The following is a 9,408-nucleotide window of genomic DNA, read 5'->3' on the forward strand; positions in this document are numbered from 1 at the left end:
TTATTTGCATCAATGTGATATAGTACATTAAAACTATGATTTTGCATGATCCAGTGAACTAAATACTAAAAAGTTAAACATTTCTATCCGATTATTTAAGTTTTATTTTTCATATGCATATGTAAATATTTCATGTTCTTTCATGTGCTTGTGTATTTTAAGAGGAAATGTTTTGCAACAATAAAAGACTTTACAGTATTTCTCACTGTGTTGGAAAAAGACATTGTCATTTAATTGAACACTGGTTGTAAAACACATGATTTGATGTGGTGATTATTTCCTAAAACAAGTTAAACTGAATCATGAAATGTGTTTTAAAATATTTCTGTAGTCAGAAAATGTTGCAATGTCACTGCATTTTATTATGTTGATTTTGTTTTTCTCCACTTTAAAATAAATATTTTTTCACAAGTAACAATTCTCAGGCACTTCATGTGGAAAGTTGCTGTAAAATCTGATAATCAACAAAACATCACCATCTGCTGGTAAAGAAATGAAATGTGAGGATAGAAAGTGAAACCTTTTAACTACTAGGCCTGTTTTTAGCCCCCTGCTCGGAAATTGCATACTCCTACTCCTTTGAGTACACTACCCAAACTACAAGGTCTATTTTAATAATTTTGATGCTAGAATACTGGTAACACTTGTGAGATGTGTTGATATACATTGATTGATGTATATGTTACTGGTTAATATAGAAAAATAAGAAATTATACAGCTGAAATTGAAAACATTCAGCTCCGCCTGGAAAAAATGCACTTTCAGTGATAAAAAGTTATTGAAATAATGCAGTATGATCCCTAAAAACTTTCTTAAGTCATAGCATAACTGATCAGTAGTTATTACAAAATGGTTAGAGTGGAATAAAGTGAATAATAAGAGGTTTTTATTACAAAGGGGTCAGGCGAGGTCATCATTTTCGAACCAGCTGTTGCAGCTCTTACATTGTACTTTTATACACTATATAACTATATATTTCACTTTCTTTATCACTCATATGATTCAATACATCCAAATACAGATAATAGGAATCATATTCATATTCATAACATCATCAGAGCCAGTTTTGGCTGTCATCTGTAGGATTTTCTCATTGCATGTGTGTGTGTGTGGCTGGATCTCAGCCTATCCTCGGTCGATTTCCAAAAACAACCCCTCTTTAGACGCGTCATCGTCTTAGGAAGACTCATGCCAAATTTGGTGGTGATCGTCAACAGATTTCATAGAATAAAGTTGCCAGAAGTGACGCGTGTACCCCGGCGGAAATTTCCGGTCGCAGGCAGTCTGACCACTCGCCCAAGCCCCCTTGACCGCTCTTATTCTGGAAACAAGTCGGAAGTCAACAGTATGCAGTTGGCAGCAATGACTACAGCTTTGGAACGGAAATTCCGCGACGTTATTATCCATATTTTGAGAAAACTTGGGCGCATAACCACGATTTTTGTCGGCGAAGTTCAGCATGAAGGTACGTTTGATCATCCACAACGGGTTTAGTGCTTCTACGGATCGTAAAACAGAAGTTAGTTACGTGTTCCGCCACGTGTGCTAATGCTAATAAATGCTTTGTATGACTGGGTAGCCGTTAGCATGAGGGTACAAACATTGATTTACTGTACTCATAGCGCCGATTTCTGGCCCGGATTTGGTGCTTTTATGCCACGATATTGTTATACTTATATGAGTAGCCTATAGTTGTCTTTGGAGTTTATAATAAGTGACTTATATGATGTTGTTGTCCACACGTTGCTATTTCATCCAAAAAAAAAAGTGGCCGTGTCCACACTACTGGCTAATAATCATGCTATTTTCCGCATTTGATTTTGGGGTACCCTCAACACGAGCGCCCCCCAATTGGGGGGCGCTCGTAGCCAGAAGGTTAAAGCTGGTTTCCACGTTGCTGAACGGAGCTGAGAGACGCCATTACAGGGAGGAGTATCTCTACTATAAACATGAAATCAGAAGGATTGTAATCTGTAATTTAAAGAGACACAGATTTGGTGAGTCTTGCTGTTTAACGATATTCACATATCAGAGCAAATGGCTGAGAAAATAGTTCTTCTTGAAGGTTTCCTGAACTGCCATGTTTGTTCAGAGACGTTCAGAGATCCTGTGTCTCTGAGCTGCAACCACAGCTTCTGTTCAAGCTGCCTGCAACTATTCTGGAAACAAGATAAAACTAAAAACTGTCCCATTTGTAAAACAAAGTCCTCAACGGATGAACCAGCAGTGAACTTAACACTGAAGGGACTGGCTGACTCGTTTGCTGAGAGACAGAATAATGGATCACCTGAGACGGAACAAGAAAAGGAGAAAGAAGAGGTCGTGTGTGATAAACATCCAGAAGTTCCTTATTGGTTCTGTGAGGACGAGCAGAAAGCTGTGTGTCCTGTCTGTGAGTTTTCTCTCCACCAGAGTCACAAGGTGGTTCCTTTAGAACAAGCAGTCAGTGACCTGAAGGACCAGCTGAGATCTGACTTAGAGTCTCTGCAGGACAAGAGGGACAAACACAAACAAGTGGAGAAAACATACAATAAAATTATTCAACACTCCAAGAAGCAGCTGTTGTCCACAGAGAGGCAGATCAGAGCAGAGTTCAACAAGCTCCACCAGGTCCTGAAAGAGGAAGAGGAGTCCAGACTGGCAGCTCTGAGGGAGGAAGAGGAGCAGAAGGGGGAGACTATCAGCAGAGAGATGAAGATGATTCAGGAGCAGATCTCCTCTCTGTCAGACAGCATCTCTGCTGTTGAAGAAGACCTGCAGAAACACAACGTGTCATTCCTCAGCAGTTATAAACCCACTCAGACCAGAGCCAGAGTCCAGAGCTCACTGTCAGATCCACAGCTGGTCTCAGGAGCGCTGATAGATGTGGCCAAACACCTGGGCAACCTGTCCTTCAGAGTCTGGGAGAAGATGAAGGACAAGGTCCACTTCAGTCCTGTCATTCTGGACCCAAACACTGCAAACCGCTGTCTCTATCTGTCTGATGATCTGACCAGTGTGAGATGTGGAGACACAAACCAGAAGCTTCCTGACAATCCAGAGAGATTCACTAAGTATGTCATTGTTCTGGGCTCTGAGGGCTTCAGCTCAGGGAAACACAGCTGGGAGGTGGAGGTGGGAGACCATCCTGTCTGGTTTGTAGGTTTGATTAAAGAGTCAGTTGACAGGAAGGGAGAGATACTTGCTTCAAACAAATGTGGAATCTGGTGTTTACTTCATCGTAGTGGAAAATACACTGATGGATCTGGTCAGACTGTCAGAGTGAAGAAGAGTCTCCAGAGGATCCGAGTCCAGCTGGACTATGACATGGGGGACGTGTCCTTCTACGACCCTGAAGACATGACTCGCATCTACACTCACAGAGACACTTTCACTGAGAAACTCTTCCCATATTTCAGTATTGGAAAGTCTGGTGATGCTAAAACTGCTGATATCAAAATCTGTCAAACTGATATTTCTCTGTGATGTTCAGGGAGGGTGGTGAGGTCTCAGTGATTTATTATTTTTATAATGGTGGTGGTTTTGTTAATAACAGACAATTCCAGTTAGTTCTTTAATTTGATAAGAAATGAAGAACATGTCGAGTTAAAGAAACATAAGATTTGAGTAAATAACATGTTTGTGATGTAAATATGCTGAAAGAACTGAGACCAGTAGATTTCATGTGATCATTTTATTTTCGATTTGTTTTTATTCCTAAGAATGAGCAACAAGTTTAAATTTCCTTCTTTTACATTTATTTTTCAAATAGTCTTTAACTTTATTATGTTCCCTTTTTTATTTTTTACATTTTACTTTTAGTCATGAAATCTTTGTTTCAGTAAATAATTTTCCCAAAATGCAATCATATAAAATCATTCAGATGAATAAATAATTCCTTTAAAAAAAAATTACATTTGTATTGTTCAGAATGGACCAAACAGTGAATGTTGATGTAATAATTAACCTGTTATTCACTATATGTGACTGTTTACATATTTTATATTATATCAATTTTATCTATATGATTAAACTCAGTCTCTTTCCTCCATTTTTGTTTCTTTAAATGCAGAAAATTCTGCAGAAATTGCTTGATAATGTTTATACTTCTTCATTGTTTGAGTCCAAATTAGAAAAGCTCAACATTTTTATAAAATGTGACATTGACTTTAAGACTGTGTGTATTAGTGCTGCTGCTAAAATCTGTTTCTATTATCAATTAATCTGTTGATGTTTTTAGTCATTAAATATCAGAAAATTGTGAAAAATGCCAAATAAAAACAGCAAATACTCAAATTTGAGCAGATGTGTAGATTGTTTCCTTGATGAATTATTTTAATGATTGTTGCTATTGGCAACAATATGAGTTATTAAATTGCATGTTTTCTACCTTGTCAGCAAATATTGTGGTCAAAAACATGAATGAGTGACTTCTATCAATACAAAGCTGTGCTGCAGTTTGATGTGTTTGCAAACACAGAAACTGATTCACTTTTCTATTTCAATGATCATTTTATTGATAACACCGTAACACATTTTCTTGAAGTCATAGAAACACGTGTAGCACGTAAGAGAACAGAGCAATAATCTGAAGAATCAGAGAACTAGAGGATTAATATTATCATACAGAAGAAACCCAAAGAGACAAAAAGAGACAAAGGGAAACTAGAAAGAGCCAACTGCAGAGAAATGATTGAATAAGGTCTGAAACAGAGGGAACGGGAGAAAGAGAGGACGACCAAGAGAAGACAACTCAGTGTTGTCAGTGCAGCGTAGTCGCTGTCTGGAGGAAGAAGATGGCGGAGGTTCAGAGTGAACACGGTGGCTCCAGTTGATCTCAGTAATGCTTCATCTGACTAAACAGCTGAAGGCAGCAGAGCTCTCAGTGACCTCCAGACACCAGAGAAGGACTGTTATTGTAGTTTATATGTAGGGCTGCACAATGAATCATCTTCTACCATCATGTCAGCTTTGATCATTCATACACAATCAGGATGTATCAGAGGTTTATCAACTGCTGTTGTCTCTGACTGCATTGTCTGTCAGATTTGACACTAAAGTCAACTTGTTGTGCAGCTGCATCAGAAGCATCAATGTGCCGTCCGTCTGTGTGTGTTTGTGCTTTACTCTGTGTGACTGCGCCCCCTGCTGGAGCTCCTTCTCTCTTTGAGCTGCCTCTAATCGCTCAGTTGGACTCGAGTGCTGCTCCTCAAAGTGACATGCAGGCTCAGTGAAGCACCAGTCACTCTTGGTGCTGATGGTCAACGAGCGCTCCTCGTGTTCTCTCAGCTACGTGAGATGTTCTGCACTGACAACACGGAGCCCCATAGAAGAGCATGAGAGGTCATCTTCATCATCATCAACACTGTCAACATCCTCATAGCGCCACAGTCACTAACATCATCATCCTGATCATCTTCTTTGTATCATCTTGAGACTAAAATGATTTATATGCAGTTATAAAGCTGAGAGAACAGACAGAGAAAGGTTGAGAACACCAGTTGTTCCTCCTTCTGTGAGAGGATTTAATGCTTTTCTCTGTTTTATATCAATGTTCACTGAATATTTGGGGGTTTTGGACTGTTGGTGAGACAAAACAAGATATTTGAAGACGTCAACTTTCACTCTGAGGAACTGAATATCTTTGTTTTCTGATATTTTAGAAGAAGGAAATAATCAATAATGAAAGTAATTGTTAACTTACAGCCAAACTTCTTGTTTCAAATAGAGGACTTTTAAACAGTTTTTAAATAAGTGCTGTATCAGTACATTTACTGTTTGTTTACATTTCTATATTATATTTATTGCAAATCTATTTGTTTACATTAAATACATTTTATTTGAAATGAAATAATTAGAGTTGTTCTGTACATAGTCTGAGACTACAACATGTCCTCTCTGTTTACACTGAGCTCTCTCTTTAGAACAGGTTGTGTGGTTGTATCAGGTCATTGTGGTCAATGTTGAAGATCTTCCTTCTTTATCACAATATTGTATTTATTTACAGATTCTTTGCTTCAATGTGATATAGTACATTAAAACTATGATTTTGCATTATCCAGTGAACTAAATACTAAAAAGTTAAACATTTCTATCCGATTATTTAAGTTTTATTTTTCATATGCATATGTAAATATTTCATGTTCTTTCATGTGCTTGTGTATTTTAAGAGGAAATGTTTTGCAACAATAAAAGACTTTACAGTATTTCTCACTGTGTTGGAAAAAGACATTGTCATTTAATTGAACACTGGTTGTAAAACACATGATTTGATGTCGTGATTATTTCCTAAAACAAGTTAAACTGAATCATGAAATGTGTTTTAAAATATTTCTGTAGTCAGAAAATGTTGCAATGTCACTGCATTTTATTATGTTGATTTTGTTTTTCTCCACTTTAAAATAAATATTTTTTTACAAGTAACAATTCTCAGGCACTTGTTGTGGAAAGTTGCTGTAAAATCTGCTAATCAACAAAACATCACCATCTGCTGGTAAAGAAATGAAATGTGAGGATAGAAAGTGAAACTTAAAGCTGGTTTCTACATTGCTGAACGGAGCTGAGAGACGCCATTACAGGGAGGAGTATCTCTACTATAAACATTAAATCAGAAGGATTGTAATCTGTAATTTAAAGAGACACAGATTTGGTGAGTCTTGCTGTTTAAAGATATTCACATATCAGAGCAAATGGCTGAGAAAATAGTTCTTGTTGAAAGTTACCTGAACTGCCATGTTTGTTCAGAGACGTTCAGAGATCCTGTGTCTCTGAGCTGCAACCACAGCTTCTGTTCAAGCTGCCTGCAACTATTCTGGAAACAAGCTAAAACTAAAAACTGTCCCATTTGTAAAACAAAGTCCTCAACGGATGAACCAGCAGTGAACTTAACACTGAAGGGACTGGCTGACTCGTTTGCTGAGAGACAGAATAATGGATCACCTGAGACGGAACAAGAAAAGCAGAAAGAAGAGGTCGTGTGTGAAAAACATCCAGAAGTTCCTTATTGGTTCTGTGAGGACGAGCAGAAAGCTGTGTGTCCTGTCTGTGAGTTTTCTCTCCACCAGAGTCACAAGGTGGTTCCTTTAGAACAAGCAGTCAGTGACCTGAAGGACCAGCTGAGATCTGACTTAGAGTCTCTGCAGGACAAGAGGGACGAACACAAACAAGTGGAGGAAACACACAATGAAATGATTGAACACTCCAAGAAGCAGCTGTTGTCCACAGAGAGGCAGATCAGAGCAGAGTTCAACAAGCTCCACCAGTTCCTGAAAGAGGAAGAGGAGTCCAGACTGGCAGCTCTGAGGGAGGAAGAGCAGCAGAAGGGGAAGACTATCAGCAGAGAGATGAAGATGATTCAGGAGCAGATCTCCTCTCTGTCAGACAGCATCTCTGCTGTTGAAGAAGACCTGCAGAAACACAACGTGTCATTCCTCAGCAGTTATAAACCCACTCAGACCAGAGCCAGAGTCCAGAGCTCACTGTCAGATCCACAGCTGGTCTCAGGAGCGCTGATAGATGTGGCCAAACACCTGGGCAACCTGTCCTTCAGAGTCTGGGAGAAGATGAAGGACAAGGTCCACTTCAGTCCTGTCATTCTGGACCCAAACACTGCAGACCCCATTCTCTATCTGTCTGATGATCTGACCAGTGTGAGACATGGAGACACAGACCAGAAGCTTCCTGACAATCCAGAGAGAAACACTTATTATGCCGATGTTCTGGGCTCTGAGGGCTTCAGCTCAGGGAAACACAGCTGGGAGGTGGAGGTGGGAGACCATCCTTCCTGGAATGTAGGTTTGGTTAAAGAGTCAGTTGACAGGAAGGGAGAGTTACATGCTTCACCAGATTATGGAGTCTGGTGTTTAACTCATCGTAGTGGAAAATACACTAATGTTGTTGGTCAGACTGTCAGAGTGAAGAAGAGTCTCCAGAGGATCAGAGTCCAGCTGGACTATGACATGGGGGACGTGTCCTTCTACGACCCTGAAGACATGACTCGCATCTACACTCTCAGAGACACTTTCACTGAGAAACTCTTCCCATGGTTCATTATTGGAAACTCTGGTGATGCTAAAACTGCTGATATCAAAATGTGTCAAACTGATATTTCTCTGTGATGTTCAGGGAGGGTGGTGAGGTCTCAGTGATTTATTATTTTTATAATGGTGGTGGTTTTGTTAATAACAGACAATTCCAGTTAGTTCTTTAATTTGATAATACATGAAGAACATGTCGAGTTAAAGAAACATAAGATTTGAATAAATAACATGTTTGTGATGTAAATATGCTGAAAGAACTGAGACCAGTAGATTTCATGTGATCATTTTATTTTCGATTTGTTTTTATTCCTAAGAATGAGCAACAAGTTTAAATTTCCTCCTTTTACATTTATTTTTCAAATAGTCTTTAACTTTATTATGTTCCCTTTTTTATTTTTTACATTTTACTTTTAGTCATGAAATCTTTGTTTCAGTAAATCATTTTCTCAAAATGCAATCATATAAAATCATTCAGATGAATAAATAATTCCTTTAAAAAAAAAAATGACATTTGTATTGTTCAGAATGGACCAAACAGTGAATGTTGATGTAATAATTAACCTGTTATTCACTATATGTGACTGTTCACATATTTTATATTATATCAATTTTATCTATATGATTAAACTCAGTCTCTTTCCTCCATTTTTGTTTCTTTAAATGAACAAATGAACAAATTTCTGCAGAAAATTCTGCAGAAATTGCTTGATAATGTTTATACTTCTTCATTGTTTGAGTCCAAATTAGAAAAGCTCAACATGTTTATAAAATGTGACATTGACTTTAAGACTGTGTGTATTAGTGCTGCTGCTAAAATCTGTTTCTATTATCAATTAATCTGTTGATGTTTTTAGTCATTAAATATCAGAAAATGAATTTGATGAATTATTTTAATGATTGTTGGTATTGGCAACAATATGAGTTATTAAATTGCATGTTTTCTACCTTGTCAGCAAATATTGTGGTCAAAAACATGAATGAGTGACTTCTATCAATACAAAGCTGTGCTGCAGTTTGATGTGTTTGCAAACACAGAAACTGATATTCACTTTTCTATTTCAATGATCATTTTATTGATAACACCGTAACACATTTTCTTGAAGTCATAGAAACACGTGTAGCACGTAAGAGAACAGAGCAATAATCTGAAGAATCAGAGAACTAGAGGATTAATATTATCATACAGAAGAAACCCAAAGAGACAAAAAGAGACAAAGGGAAACTAGAAAGAGCCAACTGCAGAGAAATGATTGAATAAGGTCTGAAACAGAGGGAACGGGAGAAAGAGAGGACGACCAAGAGAAGACAACTCAGTGTTGTCAGTGCAGCGTAGTCGCTGTCTGGAGGAAGAAGATGGCGGAGGTTCAGAGTGAACACGGTGGCTCCAGTT

The 9,408-nt window shown here is 38.1% G+C and overlaps 2 protein-coding genes across 2 annotated transcripts; both read left to right on the forward strand.

Annotated features, from left to right (window-relative positions):
* The first annotated feature begins 1,998 nt into the window (after positions 1 to 1,998).
* Positions 1,999 to 3,557, forward strand: LOC142964436 (nuclear factor 7, brain-like). Its single transcript, XM_076104755.1, has one exon. The coding sequence runs from the start codon at positions 2,038 to 2,040 to the stop codon at positions 3,463 to 3,465; it is 1,428 nt and encodes a 475-aa protein (XP_075960870.1). The 5' UTR covers positions 1,999 to 2,037; the 3' UTR covers positions 3,466 to 3,557.
* Positions 3,558 to 6,506: 2,949 nt separating this feature from the next.
* Positions 6,507 to 8,962, forward strand: LOC142964179 (nuclear factor 7, brain-like). Its single transcript, XM_076104387.1, has one exon. The coding sequence runs from the start codon at positions 6,669 to 6,671 to the stop codon at positions 8,094 to 8,096; it is 1,428 nt and encodes a 475-aa protein (XP_075960502.1). The 5' UTR covers positions 6,507 to 6,668; the 3' UTR covers positions 8,097 to 8,962.
* Positions 8,963 to 9,408: the final 446 nt, after the last annotated feature.

The sequence above is a fragment of the Anarhichas minor genome, unplaced genomic scaffold (assembly GCF_050575085.1).
Source record: "Anarhichas minor isolate MPS153535 unplaced genomic scaffold, ASM5057508v1 ptg000030l, whole genome shotgun sequence".
In the NCBI taxonomy this organism is placed as follows: Eukaryota; Metazoa; Chordata; class Actinopteri; order Perciformes; family Anarhichadidae; genus Anarhichas; species Anarhichas minor.

Excerpts from the sequence above, each read along its gene's own strand:
- LOC142964179 (XM_076104387.1), top strand. The coding sequence starts at position 6,669 with ATGGCTGAGAAAATAGTTCTTGTTGAAAGTTACCTGAACTGCCATGTT.
- LOC142964436 (XM_076104755.1), top strand. The coding sequence starts at position 2,038 with ATGGCTGAGAAAATAGTTCTTCTTGAAGGTTTCCTGAACTGCCATGTT.